The 18,353-nt window shown below is 31.8% G+C and overlaps 3 protein-coding genes across 4 annotated transcripts; 1 reads left to right on the plus strand and 2 right to left on the minus strand.

Moving 5' to 3' along the window:
• Positions 1–37: 37 nt before the first annotated feature.
• On the minus strand, positions 38–7,058 carry LOC119833717. Of its 2 annotated transcripts, XM_038357867.1 has the most exons (6): positions 6,549–7,058; positions 6,080–6,194; positions 1,615–5,929; positions 816–949; positions 473–621; positions 38–180 (listed from the first exon to the last, which is right to left on the minus strand). In XM_038357867.1, exons 1-6 carry the CDS (start codon positions 6,849–6,851, stop codon positions 112–114), a joined length of 5,085 nt encoding a protein of 1,694 aa, XP_038213795.1. In that variant the 5' UTR covers positions 6,852–7,058; the 3' UTR covers positions 38–111. The 2 variants fall into 2 exon arrangements, 1 of the variants encoding a protein (XP_038213795.1); XR_005287972.1 differs by lacking the exons at positions 38–180; positions 473–621 and having other exon boundaries at positions 823–949; positions 1,463–5,929.
• A 551-nt stretch (positions 7,059–7,609) lies between these two features.
• On the plus strand, positions 7,610–9,471 carry LOC119834711 (trafficking protein particle complex subunit 3). The gene is made up of 4 exons (XM_038359177.1): positions 7,610–7,767; positions 7,871–8,076; positions 8,379–8,577; positions 9,134–9,471. The coding sequence occupies exons 1-4, from the start codon at positions 7,729–7,731 to the stop codon at positions 9,218–9,220; spliced, it is 531 nt and encodes a 176-aa protein (XP_038215105.1). The 5' UTR covers positions 7,610–7,728; the 3' UTR covers positions 9,221–9,471.
• A 5,497-nt stretch (positions 9,472–14,968) lies between these two features.
• LOC119835153 (adenosine deaminase 2-like) lies at positions 14,969–16,529 on the minus strand. Its single transcript, XM_038359825.1, has one exon. The coding sequence runs from the start codon at positions 16,479–16,481 to the stop codon at positions 14,991–14,993; it is 1,491 nt and encodes a 496-aa protein (XP_038215753.1). The 5' UTR covers positions 16,482–16,529; the 3' UTR covers positions 14,969–14,990.
• Between the last annotated feature and the right edge of the window lie 1,824 nt (positions 16,530–18,353).

Raw genomic sequence — 18,353 nt, forward strand, 5'->3', positions numbered from 1 at the left:
CAAAACAGTTACAAAAATAAATTTATTTTATAAAAAAGGCCTTCAACAAAACAACTTTATAAAACACATACTTAGTGCAAATAACATTAACACAGTGCTTATAAATTCATGTCAAATTTTAATAATTGTACTATAGTTTGATAAATTAACAGCACCTTGAAGGGTCTTCTTTTGTAAATTCTGAAAAAAAAAAGAATTAATTAGTAATTCGTACTACTAATAGAAGAGGAGATTATTGGATAATGAGTCTTATACGTGAAAACGGTTGATAGAATTTAAATAAAATTTGACAGAAATATATGAAATCATAAAGTTTGGTATCAGCGCAAATTATGTTCGTATTTAATATAGATTTGTATAATATGTCATTGAAAAATTGTAACGATCGTTTGTTTATATTCTCGAGTGATAGATTCCCGTCCATTCTAAGCTGTCGAAAAATTGTATATCTATATAACTGTGACTTACAGACCTTTTTAAATATACTGGCTAGTAATAAATTAGTTTTCTTTATGCTCTCCTTTTTCAATTCCTCTTTCTTTCGTACGACTTCCGGCAGTGATTTGTAGATTTTCTCGGAATGTTTTTTCATGGCACGTTCACTTATAAATTTCGGCGCCACTGAAAATATTAAGAATAGGACATGGATTACAAATTATAATAACTTAAAATTTATGTACAAAAAGTTTGAACTTTTTAGTCCAGAGCATCTTATTTATTGAAGAGATATTGGATATTAAGATACTTATTATGAATCCAAGAGTTGGCATGAAATTTAGGTAAATTTTTCTAGTCATGTTAGGTGTTGTACGTACATTTTTTCGTTCTAAGATCCTTGCTGAGCGCCTTGGCAAATAATCTTAGTTCCGATTCAGATAAATCCTTTAATGCTGGTTGGTGGGCCACCTGCATTGACAGCAGCTCGAGTTTCGCCGCCCTTTCATTTGTTCTGAGGATGAAAAAAAACAGACAAATTTTTGAGCAAATAATTATTTTGTTTTTAAAGGCATTTTGCGTTTTTTTTTGCACCAATAATAATCATTACAAATAGCATTGGTAAAGACATACATATTTCACTTATCTTTTTGTAGGTAAAACCTTGTAATATTTTATAATAACAAACATGAATATTTTCATTTTGGATGAATAAATCCAGTTCTAACAGCTGATACTAGCAGTAAATATTAATAACATAAGTAAGATGTGGTGGTGTTATTGATGGTGAAAATATAAGGACATATTATTATGTGATATGCACTTCTCATTTAAATGTGGAATTAAATGAACTCTTTCTACTAAGTTAGCATATTAAACTCACCAATCCTTGTTACTTCACTTTTAATAGAATGTATATTATTACAGTGATTTACACAACTAGCACAATAATTTATGGGTGCACCTAGAAGGAACATTTGTTAAATATTTTTCCAAGATTATTAATACAAAATAGAAAGGCAGTTACCTCCACAGTACATATTACAACTTTCCATGCAAGGATTAGTATTGCATTTGGGTGTGTGCACTACAATCATGTTCATTCTAGGAGATGTTTCATTTGACCTGAAGTAAGAAAAATTGGTGAATATTTGAAATTGATTATCAAAATTAACTTACCGAGTTTCTTTCACTATCTTAAGAGAATTCTGACGCTCAGAGCACCTTTCAACAAAGTCTGGTCGATTTTTTTCTAGATACTCCCTTACAGAAAGTGCTTGGGCTTTTTTGAACATCTCATCAGTACTTGATATCTCGCTATCATTTGGAAGACTCTTTGATCTATGAACTCTTGCACAATGAGGAATATTGTTATGGAATTCCCTTTCAAATTTCGCAGTCATTTCTCTGAACGGAACATTGTCTGTTTTTCGCTTCGGTACTTTTATTACAATATTACGAAGTTGGGGGACATTATTATCACATGTAGTTTCTTCGCTGACTAAGCTATCGCTTTGTAATATCAAGTTGTATGCCACACATTTACGTTTACTTTTCTCAGCAGGTGCTTTACTTTTATGGCATTTATATCCTTTGCAATAGCAATGGTGAACTCTTCTACATTGATCGCAATTTACTGATGTGCTACTGGATGCCTCACATTTCCTGCTTGCATGTGACTTGCATTTCTTTTGATAGTATTTTTCACATTCTTTCTTTATTTTGTTTAAGACTTGGCATGCAGCTGAGTCGGTGGACGTAGTTGGCAAATCTGTTGATGTAGGGTCAGATGACTCAGCATGACATTTTTTCGGCTTTTTATTTGTTAGCTGTATTGCTTTATCTACATATGTTTTTGTAGGTTTTGTTTCAGGTATTTTTTCCTCATTACATTTGTTAGTTTCGCAAGTAAATGCTTGTGTGACTTTGTGTTCATGGTCAGTACTATCTCTACTATCTTCTGTATCTAGTAAGTAATTAAGAACTGTTAATAGTTCTTTGAAACACTTCCTTCTCTTACTCTTTTCAATGTCTTTCTTTGAGTATCTTTTAGTTATATCTTTAATCAGATCAATTAATGGATCTTTGTTGGTATTTTCATTTGTACTATCACCTGAATTTTTCCAATCAATTTTAGAACATGTGGTTTGGGAATCACTTTCAGAAGTACCTTTAGAACTTGAACAAATTTTACTTATTTTAGAAGATTGATTAGTACTGCTAGTTTGTTTTTCTTCAGTTTCGGTTGAAACAGTTTTAGCAGCAATTTCTAAAGGAACACAAATATTTTGACGATCTCCATTGTCATTTGCAGTTTGATCAAATGATACATGAGAAGCCTTTTCCATCTTTCCTATATCAGTGTTAGACCGCAGTAAAGGTTTTAACGGATTGATGTGTTCTCTTTTAGGGTATGTATTAAATTTCTTATCTTCAACAAAACAGCCAACATCACAAGATTTTGCATTAATGTTACTAGTCTTATTGCATGTTTCCATGCAAGTTTCGTTATTACATACTAATGGTTCAATATGAGGTTCTTCAGATACATGAAGCTCATTAGACTGTACACCTTTAGAACATTCTTCTAGTAAAGATGTAGAATTATCTACAGTAACTGGTTTATTGGTAAGAGTTTCCTTTGATTCATGGGTTATAAATTCTTGATTTGACTTGTCTGGTAAAGGTGTATCTATTTCAGCTGTTGACGATGATTCAGAGTTGCCTAAACTTACTTTTAGGGTCATATTTGTGCCCTGAATTGGGATTGTAAAGTTTTTAAGTTTAGGCATATTCACTTGACTACCAACATTGTTAAAAGTACTAAGGTCTACGTCTGATTGGATTTCTTTATCCAGTCTCAAAACAGCTGAAGATTTATTAACCGAAATCGTTTTTGGAGATTTTTGCTTACTTATAAGAGTGTCTTTATCTTGACTGTTATCTTTACTATGAGATGGAATATTAAATTCTTCTATACAAGTTTTCATACTATTCTCTGAAGTCAAGGGTGAAATTTCTCTACATTGTTTGCTTATTAATTTTGCACAATCTTTGGTATCAATTATGACAATATCAGAGAATGATGGATCTGAAATCTTAGGATTAATGCTTATCTCAGTTTGAGTCCATCTAATAGCTTCATGAATTATTTTGTTTGCTTGTTTTTTTGGTGCTTTAGTATCCAGAAAACCATGGCAATCTTCCTTCAAAGAAGGAACATTGTCTGATAATGAAGACGCAACACTTTTTAAGCTTGATTTACGACGCAATATTCGCTCTAAATCCAAATTTGTTTGTGATGATTTTGAACTCGAACTTTCTTGTGTGTTTATACATTTCCTTTCACAAGTTTGATTTTGATTGCTAGTTTTAGTAGCAGTGGGTATGAGACATGCAGTGTTATGATCTCTACCACAATCCAAATTAAAACAAGGTTGACTATATGACTGTGGATCTCTATCCTGTATTTTGAGACCACTATTAATGAAATGTGTACATCTACATCTGTAAGCACTGTCAGGTTTATTTTGAGCATGCTTGTCTGGACATAAGCAAACATGTTGAATATTTCTAGTTTTTGAATCAGGTGTTATATGTGGAACTTGATGGCTACATTTAGGACTTTCTTTAAATCGTCCATCATCAAATATTTGTTTTTTATCACAACATTGTAAATTCACTTGCACCGAGCTATCTGTAACTTCAAATTTACCATGCGATGTATGATATGGACAACAACAATAATGTTTTTCATTTTTACTGCATGAAGCAGTGGCAACCTCTACTGGGTCTCTATTTTTTAATTTCATATTCTTCTTGTTACTATCAGATGTACCAGATGATAATGTGAAAATTGAATGGCTTCTTTGCTTTCTTAATGGATTTAGTACATCTATATTCAAATGAGTATTACTTCCACCTTCCAGTCTACTAGCATCACCAGATCCATCATCATAATTATTTCTTATCAAATCTTTCATTAAATCTTTTATTCTATTTTGAGCTTTTTGGTCAGGTTGGTTATAAGAATTAATTCTTATGTCTGAGCCAACTAGTTTTTGTTTAAAAAGTAATTCCTTTTCTTTCAAATGTTGTTTATATGCCTGTTCTCTGTGTAAAGCTTTCAGGTATTTTTGATAGAGTTCTTCAGAGGATGCTTTTGTATATTTTCCAGATATATCTGAATTTGTATTAGATGTTGCATGTACTTTAGTAGGAGGATGTATATGGATATCATTATTAATTACTGAAGGTAAATTGGGAGTACTTTGTGAAGTAGAAGGTAAAACATTGGAATTGAATTTATCAGTGCGTAGTATAGATTTCTTTGGTTTCATAAGCTTCTTGTCACCAGTGTCATTTGGATCTGATGTACTTGTTGTAGTGTGATTGCCCCCTGCTAAGTCTAGCTTTTTACTATCAAAACTCAATCCAGAAAGAAAATCTGTAGTACTTTCGTCATCTTTGTATTTAGATTTCAAAAGCCGTTGAACAATTTCTTTAATCAACTTTTTCTTCAGACCTTCATCAGTGTGTTTTTTATTGAGAGTAATTTTAAGTAGGTCAATGCTTTTTTCTAAATCTTTCACAAAGGAATTTTTGTCTTTGCTAGAGTCAGTAGTGTGTCCAGCACTAGATTCTAAACTGGATTTGTTGTCACTCCTAACTTGCGAAACATTGCGAAGCTGATTATGATCATTATTAATTTGATTCTGATGATAGATATGTCCAGGCATGTATTCAAAACTTTCTGCAGCAGATATTTGCTCTCCACTTTTATGTGCTTGATTTAATTCAGTAGGAGCAACAGCCTGCCGTTTCTCTTTATGTTTTCTTCTTACTTTCTTCAATTTTTTTCTTCTGTTCCTCTTTCTTAAAGTATTTAAATTGACATGCACTGGAAACTTAAGCATTGTTTTTGTAGGAATATCATTTGATCCACTACATTTATCCTCTTTCAACAAGGTTGTTTGTATTTCTCTGTCTATTTTTAGTTGTTGTGTCATTTCTGTTTCAACAGATACCTTTTCAGGGGAACTAGATATATTTTTAGTCACATTCTCAATGTTAACTTCACCCTTTTTATCAACATTGAAGGTGATGTGTTTTGTAAGATTCAAATTGAATGCTTGACTTGTTTCTGGAATATTGGGCAATGTTAATTGGACATGATCAACATCTTTGTTAAATATTTTTGTAGTTTTCTTTATAAGATCTTTTTTGCCTTTTGATTTGCTATCATTTGGTTCAAGAGGCGTTGAATGTGCTGTAGGAACCCCTAGATCATTATGTTGTGTGTCATTAATACAATACTGTTGCTGCAAAGCCAGTCGCTCTAATGTGCTTAAACTTGATGCAGAAGTTTTCTTGTCACTTTCATTACCATACCCAACATCAGCCAATGAATCCCATTCTAGTTTACGTTGAGAAGTCACACTACTTGTTGGCGAATGTGGTTTATTCATAGATGTATCTAGAGTTCCATCTTTGGCTGAAAATATATAGAAATTTTATAGAACTCATATAAATATAAACTATTCAGTCTTTACACGGATATTATAAGTTTTCCATACATAATTTGAGGAGTATGCAACATGTTATGAAAGATGAAAAAGATTAAAAGAAGTTTCATTATACTTACATTTAAGTGAATGGACATCGTCTGAGATTTCTGATTCATTGTCGGAATTTTTTTCTTCAAGTATTTCATTAATTATAGGTGGTGAATCAGATTCTGTTGTTTGCACAGTTTCTCTCTAAAAGAATATTACCAATTTAGAATTAAATAAGTACCCAAAAGCTGTAAGTTTATGTGCACAATTGAAATGCTACATTCTATTTTATTAATCTTAATAATTTTAATTTTAAAACGCATTATGAACTAGTAACAATAAGCTTAGACTGTTTGTTTATAAGTATATATTTGATTTGATGATAAATATTTTAGTAACTAGGTCATAATCCACTTAGTAAAGATTATATTAGTCATTTCTGAAAATATAACAATATTTATTTTAAATTATACGCACCTAATCAGGCACAATACCTATAATATAATACTAACATAAACCTATTTATTAAACATTTTCAACAATATATAACTAACTTACCGGAACTTGTAAACCAGAGGGCTCTGGTATGGAACATTTTATGGAAATCCTACAAAGTTCTGTTGAGGATTCACTCTTTTTTTCTCCAGAGTCAGAAGAATCACTCAATGCTTTCATTTTCCTCCAAAATGAACTACTTGGATCCCTTATTTCGTTTTGGGCTGTAGATAGCGAGAAGAACTGTTCCAAATCTCGTTTTTTTCCAAACTTTTTATAATATTCTAGTATTAAATTATTCACAGCTGAACTTTTTTCTAATTTATCGTCATAATCACCTTTTTCAAATTTTTCGTCTCTCTCCATCGCAAATAGTAAGTGTTCATAGCAAAGTACAAAACATTATTTGTATGAATTACTGGAAAACTATTGAAAACTAGTCCTATTATTAATTCCCTTTGTGTCAATGCTATTACTGAAATTAACAAAAATTGAAAACAATAACAAAACTGAAAAGTGAAATTTTCAAAACAGTCAAACGCTTTCTGTTCCTGCTTAGTTTTCAAACCGAATTTCTATAGTAGCAGTGTTGCCATTAATTAATTAATCTTTTATATTCGAATTTCAAACCTGCCATTAATATTATACATTATATAATTATGTATAATGGCTTGTTAAAATTATTACTAATAAATTACATCACGTAAAATAATATATTGCGAATTGTTATTTAAACATACAGGTTTATAATATTAATATACAATATTATTATATTACAAATGCAAGCATAAATGATCATCAAATAAACATTTTTAGCTAAAAGGCCCTTCTTCGCAATGGACAGCTGGCGCATGCGCTCAACTCATTCCCAAAAAGTTAATAGTATTATATTATTCATAGCTTTTATTTGTTGCTTCCGTTAAAACTTTTTTTTTTTAATTATGTTCAAATAATTAAAATCTCCTCTCCTCTCTCGCCTCTCTCGCCCAACGCTGTCGATTGTGAAAAGGGACCGTAAACCTAATAAGAATTGAAACATAATCACAGAATAATACGTACAAACGTAATTCTAGCGTTGACAATTTTATCATCTACGACCTATGTGAATTGTCAATTTGTCATTTGTCGTTGTCATTTTTTTGTATCACCTTAGTTGATAATTGTGGGAGTCAGTGTTTCAGCAATAACATCAAAAATTATTACTGATAACTTACTCAGTGGAAAAAATAAGTCACATTTCAACATGTCTCGGCAAACTTCTAGACTTGATGCAAAAAAAGTTGTAAGTCGTATGTCACTAACATAAATTCTATTTGCTAAACTACTATTAAATTTTTACTAAAAAAACATTTCCTACGAACTGAATATGTTTCGTATAATTTCAGAATTCAGAGTTATTAACACTAACATACGGTGCTCTAGTTTCACAAATGTTGAAAGAAATCGATAATACAGATGATGTTAATAAACAACTAGAGAGAATCGGTTATAATATGGGCGTGCGATTGATTGAAGACTTTCTAGCACGTACAGGTTCCAATCGATGCATGGAGATGAGGGAAACGGCAGATAAAATACAGCAAGCATTTAGGTAAGACCAATCTTAAACAAATTCATTTACTATGCATATTGTTAATGATATTGCTATAATGCTTATTTTCTTATATTCTTATATGATGACTGATAGCTACATAGCCAATTAGCTAGCCAGAATACATTTTTGTATAAAAGAAACTTTCAAATCTTATTATTGGAAAGGTTTTCATTAATAATTAAAAAATAAGTAAGGAATTAATGTTTGGATGCACACAATTCTTTACTTTCCAAAGGACCTACACAGTCCATTTATTATATATATCTACAATTTATTACAGACTGCATAAAACATTTCAGACTGTACCTGAACATGCAACCAACAGTAACAAGCTGGAGTAGTGCAGGGGATGAGTTTTCCCTTGTCTGGGACCAGTGTCCACTCAGTGAGTGGGTGGAGATGCCCAATAATGGATTGAAGTACTGTGGCCTCATACCAGGGGCTATTAGGGGTGCGTTGCAGATGGTGCAGCTTGATGTGCAATGTTGGTTCATACAGGTATGTTATACTTGGTTCTTTGAAATGCTATTTTATTTGGCTCATCTTATTATTATTTTTTATTCAAAGTTACACATGCTGACTTTGTGATACTGGGAATGTGCTCCTCGCTTTTAAGGGAAAAGGGATAAGGAAAGGATTTACATCTGGAAAGAAGGAATGGACTGTGAAGGTTGCGGGTAGAAAACGGGCCTACGGCTCTGCAACTGACCGTAAAAGCACAGTTCATGCTCCTACACCAGTTTTATGTGGGGTGTAATACTTCTGTGTTGTAAGCTGGCTTAATTAGTGCCAAAGCATGCTCAACTCGCACATTAAGTGAAAAACCATGTCGTTTGGAAAGCGTTTCTAATGAAAAAAACATGTTCACTTAAATAATTTATACATCTCAGTTTGTTAATTTTTGAAAACCCTTTTAATTAACAATTTCAACAAATGAGACAATTTATTTTTATTTAGAAATAGGTTAACTTGGTTTATATAAGTGATTGAAGTGTCTAAACTTTATAATAAATCTATCCATATTGTAATTATCACAAAAATTTATGTATTCCAGGACCAATTAAAAGGTGATGCAGTAACTGAGTTAAGAGTGAAGTATATAAAGAGATTGGAAGATGCTGTACCTGCTGGAGAAGATTAAGGAATATTTATTTGTTGAAATTGGATGTCTTCTTATGTGGAATTACATAGTATATCTTATGTAAAGGCTAGTTCACATTTGATGTGTATAATGATAACTTTGTTTTCTATGGTAATTTTTTTTAGTAAACTATTGATATTATATAAAATGATCGTTAGGAAATTGGAAATTGGTTTATACAGGTACTATTTTTCCACATGCAGCTTTGCTGGTATGGTCAAGAAGTTCTCCTTTGCAATGTGAAAGAAAAGCCAAACAAATACACTTTCGCTCTTACAATATTAGTAAGCAAACCCTACTATTATACTGTTGAAACCTACTAAGGAACTACTGGCTGGCTACTATATATATATATACATTTCAATTACATTACAACATGTACATATACATTACAACAACTGTCAACGGACTTGTGAGACATCTCTGCTTATCCAATAAATAAAATAAATAAAAAGTAGGAAAAAAAATCATATTGGCATAATTGTATTTGGCTGTGTGGAAAGATAGTAAACTTTTAATTATAAAACACACAGAATTTCATTTCATGTTAAGTATAACCAAGTAATATGCAATAATTTAAAGCAACTGGGAACGGTGATGTCTTAAATCAGTACTAATTCCTATTAAAAGTGTTTCAATTAACAGGTCTGTATTTATCTGTTTTAGTAAAAAGTAAGTTTACCGTGCTGAAATAAGTACTACTTTAATATGCTACAGTACCACCTTAAACATTTTTATTGATTGATAAAGTTATTCCCAGCTCTAATGTTGTCATTGGGACGGACTTTAGAAACAGACTGAAATATTTATAACTGGTTTAGAATAATTGTGTATTTTTTAAACATAATAATATGCCCATAAAGCACTTGTCTAAATGATGGAGATGTACCGAGATATGGCAATTTTATATAATTTCTTGTTTTATATGGATAAAGTGTAAAATATCATTGTAATCCATCTGGAATTATTTGAATGTCCTTCAAAAAATATTAGCAATAAATTATAATATGATTGTCATAAAAACACTTTGTACATAATATCAATATTTTAAAATTTAAACAGGCCTCCTGTCCATAAACATGTTTGTCTTTTTAATGACCATAAACAAATATAAAAATGTAAACTCAAATTAGTTTGTGAATTTAAGGATACATGTAAATTGGAAAGAATATGAAGGCTAGTTTCTATATCTAATCTTCATACCTAATTCAGTAATAAATATGTAATAACAAATTATATGTTCATTGATTAAGCATCTCTTAATAACATTGTAATGTGTGTTATTGAGTTTTCATCATGATTATGTAAAGAAATCCGATATTGTTTAGGCATATAGCTATGTTATAATTTATTATTTGTAAGTTAATTAGTTAATAGAAATATGTTTGTTACATAATGTGCATTGTAGGCAATATAATAAATAAAATTATTTCAACATTAAACCTTTGTTTCATCCTCAGAAATTTTCATGTTTGTAATATTATAGAAATTAATAAAACGGATCTTAAGTGCGATAAGTACGTGATCCAAAAAACATAATGTTTTCTAACAAAAATTTACACTAGCTTCAACTTGTCGGAAGTGTACCAAATTTATATGGGGTCACACAGAAGGCACCAGCCCTCAGATGAACATAGAATCAACCCAGTCGAGAGTCCTGATGCAAAAAACACAAAAATACAGTCTAATTGAGAACCTCCTTTCTTTGAAGTCAGTTGATAAAAGTTGATTTAATTAATCCAGCAAACAATATCTTATACCTTGATTATGAAAAATGTATTTAATAATTAATAATATTGTGTTCAAGCTTATTTGCTGTTCATTTTTTATTTCTGCACCGTTTTTACGATCTATATAACTTTAAAGAACGTCATATTATTTAAGTACTGTTTTTCATAAACAAGTTAACGATTCCTGGGATAAATCAAATATGACGTCAACTTCCTATCCATTCTTCACTAACGCTTCTTATCAGTGTTATTGTCCCCTTTCCGTTGGATAATGTATGAAACAAAAATAAACAGAATTCCACTGTTATGTTGATAACGCCAGTCAGTTTTGCTGTTTATGGTTTTTCTAACAACAATGGATGAAACAATTATTTATGACAAAAAACTAAACTGCTTGAAAATTGTCAGACCTAGCCTAAATTTAATTATTTAAAGACTATATGGGATATAATAAGTTTTAAATGAAATGAGAATCATCAAAATCAGTTCTCCAAGAACAAATTCTGATTGTATATAGGTTCAATTGTTTAGAATTTAGATAACAAACGATGTACAAATCCCTTTATTCATCCCTCATTTGGTTGATATTAAAAAACAAAATAATAACGCTTTTCTCAATTTATATGTATACTAAAAAATGAATTATAAACACTTGAACTAGATCGCCTTAAATTACAGCTCAGAAATATTTGTGTAATATGTATTTTTTCAATAATTATGACATCTCCAATCCTAATAAGCTAGGAGGATGCTAAAAAGCTCCAAGCCAAATTAATATCCGTGCTAGTCGTATCAAAATACTTCTAACGGCTAACGAATTGCCATGTTTTACATACACTAGATACGCATTGATATTTGGATAAGGCTATAAATTATTTTGTAACTTACTCACAAATACATTTTCCGGTATTTTCGAAATTTAAAAATGCTGCTGTTATATCAGTGCACTCACATAGACAATGACGTCACTAAAATAAATAAAAAAAACCGCCTTAATGACGGATTCAATTAAATTTCTTACATACGGAGTGCACTTAGGAAATTATTTTATCTTGACTTGAATTAGGAAAATAATACAAACCAATGAAATTATGGCATTGACACCGAGGCATGATAAGTATTAAATCTGTCAATTGAGTCTAAAAGAATCGAGTTACAAACATACTGTATACTGATGAAGCGAATAAAAGCATATTAAAAAAGTATTTTAGGGCATAACCCTAAGTAGTAAGTACCAACTGTAAATACAAAACAAAAAATATATCTCATACTCTCAGTGAGACCCTTATGAGATACACATGTGAATTAGAGGCCTAGATTCCACTTAAAACTTTTCTAGACGCACTCCTTATAGAGTATACTAACCAAATCATTTACAAATTTATACGCTATTACTGAGGAATAAGGTAGGAAATAGAAAAACGTGCTATATTAAAGTGTAGGATATTGTGAAGTGACGCTCTCAGCCCCCGGAGGCCGTAACGAAGTCATTGTCTGTATGTTTATGTTCGTTAGTGGTCTATATACCTTTGACTGGTGACTGGCTTTGTTGATCACGTTTATGTGTATATATGCAGTTTTATAAAATTTTACGAAATATAATGTTAAATCGCGTTAACACGGTAAAATGTAATGGCAGTCATGTAAAAAAGGTATTAATAATATTCACGCTTAAGAAGAAGAGAGGGGCGATAACATTTATTTTTAATCAGAAGTTCTCAATACATATATTATTAAATACATAGATTATAAAAATATATTCAACTTGTGGTTGATTCTCGAATCCTGGAAAGCACGTTAATAAAAATTGTAAAGTATTACACAGATTGTTTTAATTACTGTATTTTATTATTCAATAGAAGATTCCTTCTTAAACTCTTAATTACACTGAATAAAATACAAACCATAATGTAGTCAAATTTATCAAAGGTTTAAATAGCCTAATTAGTGTTCCGAATCAAAAAGGTAAAAGGAACTTTGATGACTCTAGACTAGGATTTCGTCAACAACCACAACAGTGATGACTGATGACGATCCTACGAGTAAGTTCCAAAGAACGGCATAGGTTTTCAAATAGTACTAACGTAAATAGGTATGCTTAATTTTATATCTGTCGTTCCCAAAAAGGAGGTTCTAAATTCGACAGTTTTTTTAACTCCGTTTGTATATATCTGATTGAAGTGATTATTTATTGTATGATACGAAATTGTTGCTTTTTGGTTATATATTCAAATCTGGAGCGGTATGTCCGTGGGGAGCTACGGTCATCTTATTTGTAGAAACGAATCATTTATAAAATATACTAATATTATTAATTACTAACTGCGCCCCGCGGTTTTACCCGCGTAAGTCCGTATCCCTTAAGAATATCGGGATAAAGAGTTTCCTGTATGTTATTCCAGTTGTTCAGTTGTTACGTACCATTGCAATCGGTTCAGTAGTTTTTGCGTGAAAGATTAACAAACACACACACATCCTTACAAACTTTCGCATTTATAATATTAGTAGTATAGGATTAGTAGGATAATGAATAGATGCAAATTATGTACCCCATTTGCTGTACAGCTGTTTGCATAAATAAATCATCAGTTTTATGTACCTATTGTTCTTTAACTAAATAATGAAGCCATAAAATTCAAAAACAAATTAGTGAGTTTGTTTGTGTCAACAGACATAATTTATTCAAAATAATACTCTTATACTACGTTGCAAAAACTGAAGGAGGTTCTCCATTTCATAGTGATTATTTTGTTTACGCCATAAATAAAATACGTAATGAATAGATCTTACCGATCAAGATACATTCATTTGATTTCATAATTGTTTATTCCTATAATAAGTTTTCACTTACTCGAGATACGAGAGTCGAGAATGAGACGATCTATTTTATTTATTTTATTTAATTTACCTCTTTAATATAACGGTATATAAATGAATCTCATTACTTATTAGCTAATTAGGCGGCCTTATCACTTAATATTGATCTCTTCCAGGCAACCTAGGCAAAAGTTAACTAGCTCAATAATATTAAATAGGTAGATAGGAAAGAGGAAGAAGTTAGAAGGTTTAAGCCTAGTAAATTTTATCATAAAAGCGTTTTTTTAACTATATTTATAATAAAGCAGATAAAATATCTACATTAAATGTTGATTTTCATAATACCAAAGTAGGTAAATAGATTAATTACAGGAAATATTGATTTAGATTTAGGCATAGAGAATGTCAAATATGCACAGCTCCTTATCAAAGTATATCGGCTGTTGTGGGCCATTGTTTGTAAATAGTTAATTTTTATTCAAACTGATAAGGGACTGCGTCATTTTACTCTCATTATATATGTTCATTTGTATCGGAACAAATATTTTTCTTTGATTCAAACTGATTGCGTTAAGTTTCGTCACTTAATTATTGGACAGTGGCCACATTGTGAAACAGTTCACATACAAAATTCCATAGTTAATAACAATATTTTATCGATAGTAAAATTAGAGGTACATTTTTAGGCTTATGGCGTCTTTATCGAAATAATTATTTGTGTATGCTTCTTTATTTATAATATAATGAATAAAGCTGCAGTTTTCAGCTGTAGTGTTGTTTAATGACTCGTTTTATCGTGGATCTAGGTACTAGTTCTATTGAAATGTTTATTTTGTGTTTTAGGCTATAACACGAAAACAAAAACCGCAGGGTGAAACTAGTTTTTATTAATGTCAATAATGTCAAAGCTTTTGAGAAAACTAGTAAGATTTTTAACTTCATGTTTAAATTTGACCTTTGTTGCGACTTGAGGGGTAGGTTCATTTCGTTCAGCATTATTCAATTAAATATCTATTGAAATTATTTAAATGATAAATTTATTAAAACACGAAGTACGTAAGTAGCTTGGTATGAACTAAGGTTCACCACAACTGGATAGGCATAGCACCCTTACTAGGTATACGTGTATCGTTGGTGCTTTTAATTTTTCTCTGGGTAAAGCGTCGGATAAGACATTCATATAAGAAATAATAAGGTCTACTCACATATGGAATTATTTTTATTCAATACTTTGAACAATTAAAATTTTCAATGAACTCGTTCCACCGGCGATTGAATTTATTTAAAGCAAGCGTTTTAGCATTGTGTTCTAAAGCGCTGTATTTCAAAGAATTTATTGCAAGTTGCTTTAACAACCTCAAGTCTGACAAACGGCTGGCAACACCAACGAAAGCAACGTAAAAGTCATCGGATAACGGATCCGCTTGCCAGATTCCTGGATCGTCACTGGATAGCACTACTGGTAAGCCTTGCGCAATGAAAGTACTTAACGGATGGTTCCTTATATCACGGACTAATGCTAAAACAGCGTTCGATATCACATTCACTTCTAAACCAATATCATTTTCAACAACCGCTTTCATTACCATCGGATGTTTGGGCAGCGCATACGCGTGACCTATTCTTTTAGCACCTAAAAGGATAGCATCCACTAGATTTTCGTCCGTGAATGTGCCGTACCAATCAGTTTCTCCCGCGTGGAAGAAGAAGTTGAAATCTTTCGCAGCAGCGCTCAATTGCGGAATAAATTCCACTAATGGACTCCCCACGTCCTCTTGACCGACCAGATCGAAGCCAGCGAAGAAATCAGACATATTTTCTTTTATCCTGTACGCCAGATTTAGATATTCGGCCAACTTAGAGCGATCTACGTTCCTTGGTGGCGCGTATATTAGTTTTGCTCCGATAAAATCTGGATAATCTTTAATAAACCGTCTATACGCTTTCTGATATGTTTTTGCGGTAATTAAAGGGTCATATACCGTTCCATCCAATTCGTATAAGTTTAGCAATACACTCCGCACTTCAACGTACATTATATTGTCTTCTCTAAACTTTTTCAACACGTCGTAAAAATATTGCTCCCAAACCGGTCGATAGGACATCATAGGAGCAACAGTCACGAAGTACCCAGTAAACGCGCCCCACACTTCTTTTATACTCGGGTAGACAATATCAGGATCATCGACGCATATTGAAAAATGCTTCTGCAGATCAGCGTCAAATTTTGTTACGTTCTCGGAAGAAAATCTCGCGTCTTTCATAAGCTGCCACCTGCACGTTGAATCGGGCGGTGCGTGTGAAAACTTTAACTTTAATCTGTCATTTCCGAAACAAACGTATAGATTGTCCCTGTATGTTATATTCAAAACGTAATCAGGATCCAGTATGCCCATATCGTGAATATGCAATGCAGCTCCTTTTGGCATGTCCCGTATAATCTTGTAGACTTTCGATTTCCGTATATCATCTTTATACGCGAAGTAATGTCGTGAGAAATTGTAATATTGCGGATTTTCAAAGCCATAATCTACTTCTCGGAACTTGAGTTGCATCAGGCAGTTATTGACGAGAGTTTCGTTATCTGTGAGGGTTATTTTACCTCCTATTGATTGAGTTGATTCATCGCGGAGTAATTTGGCTCGTTTCGTTTGATAGTCTTCTATTGCAAGACAAATCGTGAATAAATAAGTGAATGGTAATAAAAAGCGCATTGTTATGTTCGAGGTAGAGTATTGTCCGCATGGACGCCGAGCGGACACTGGCGTGCCGGGGTAATCGGCCTCAATATACGATTAGGATATCAATGTTATGATTAATTTCGGGATGTTGTTTTTAACCGCTCTTTGAAATATTGAATGCATTTTTAACGAATAGTTTTCTATGTCCACTCTTGTAAAGATTGAAAATTTAGTATCATGTTTTTATTTTGTGAAGTACGATTAATAAAAAATAGACTAATTTGAGCTGAACGGAATAAAATTGTCAAAAGCCATTCAAATAAATTGACTAGGAATCCAAAATACAGCATAGTATGTATGGAAATAGTTTTGTTTATTTAGACGGTTGACATTTATTAATACTAATTATCTCTTCAGATGATGGTACTTTATTATTATTCAATTCAGGCTCAGCATTTCCATTTCAAGTACCTACCGATATAACTTTGTTACGCAATAAAGAGACAAATGCCCTATAATTGAGATATACTTCCCTCTGAAATTAAATATAGACAGATTTAAAATTGTTATGACGAGCATTCTAGATAAAAATTTGAATCGTCAAAACAGGAAGTGTCGTCGTATTTATTTATTATAGATAATATTAAAATTTCAGTATTTTTAAATTTCACTGGAGACCTGCGGCAGGTCTACTTTACCTTTTAAATAACCATTTTACTCGTTAGTTCATCATTTAAAAATCCTTTATTTCTCTTTAAAAGACCCAGCATTTTGCATTCTATGTGGCAAAAGCTAATTTACTGCAGCTCGAGTAAAACGACTAAATTTAAACAACTTTAAGTACCCACGTAATTAAAAATGAAAAAAAGATCTTTTTTAAGAGCAGCCGAAACGATCTCGCATAATGCCCGCAATTTCTATAGCCGTTTTAAACGATGAAATTTACTAAAACTCACTCGGTACTGGTGTAAATTACAGCTAGCGGCGTCTAAAAGGGGTTTCGTTTTCAAAGCAACGCTACAAAGAAACTAAAAAATAAATCTGAAAAGAAATAAAGGCCGTCTCATCCGCCATGCTGATTTTATGCAACGAAAAGGGTTGGGGAAGGCTTAAGTGGCACTTTAACATAGAACCGCCCCGTTGTACGCATTCGTTGTGAAAAAGAAAAAAATATGGCTGCGACACACTAGTCGTGTATGATATTGGGATGTTTCGATGGCTGGAGTCACCTCGCTTTAATCTCCAAATTGCTCATTCATGTTATGGATGACACCCCTTAAATATTCCCAACAATGGCTTTCTGCACTTCTGATTTTCAATTGTTCTCATATGCGAGACGAGCCTGTTTACTTCTAGAGGATAATTGTTAGAGTAAGAGCTTCATTATTATATACCTTGATACATGAGGCACAATTTACGATAAAACATAAATTATTGATGATCTCCGAGTCGAGTTAATTAAAATGCTACAAATTTATTAAGCTACTGGCATACCCGGCCACGCGTTGGTGTGACTAAGTAATAATTTAAAATATTAAGATTATAAATTATTGGGATAAATCGATATAAAAATTATCCTATATCTTAAGTTGGACCAAATTACACATAAAATGCAAAATTTCATCAAAATCGGTTGAGTTTGAGTGGACATACATCATGACACTAGATTTATATATATCAGAATTTTAAATTCGGATATCATAACCAAAGAAAAAATTACTAATAGTACCTACCATAATTACAATAGGTTATAAAAAATAATTATTCTTTGATTTATTGACATTTGTATAAAATAATAAACAGTGATTTATCATAAACAAACTGTCGTAACTAAAATGTAAACTATCGTACAGTTTATCAAACCTATACTAAGATTATACAGCTGAAGAGTTTGTTTGTTTGAAC

Source organism: Zerene cesonia, chromosome 2, assembly GCF_012273895.1.
Source record: "Zerene cesonia ecotype Mississippi chromosome 2, Zerene_cesonia_1.1, whole genome shotgun sequence".
Lineage (NCBI taxonomy): Eukaryota > Metazoa > Arthropoda > Insecta > Lepidoptera > Pieridae > Zerene > Zerene cesonia.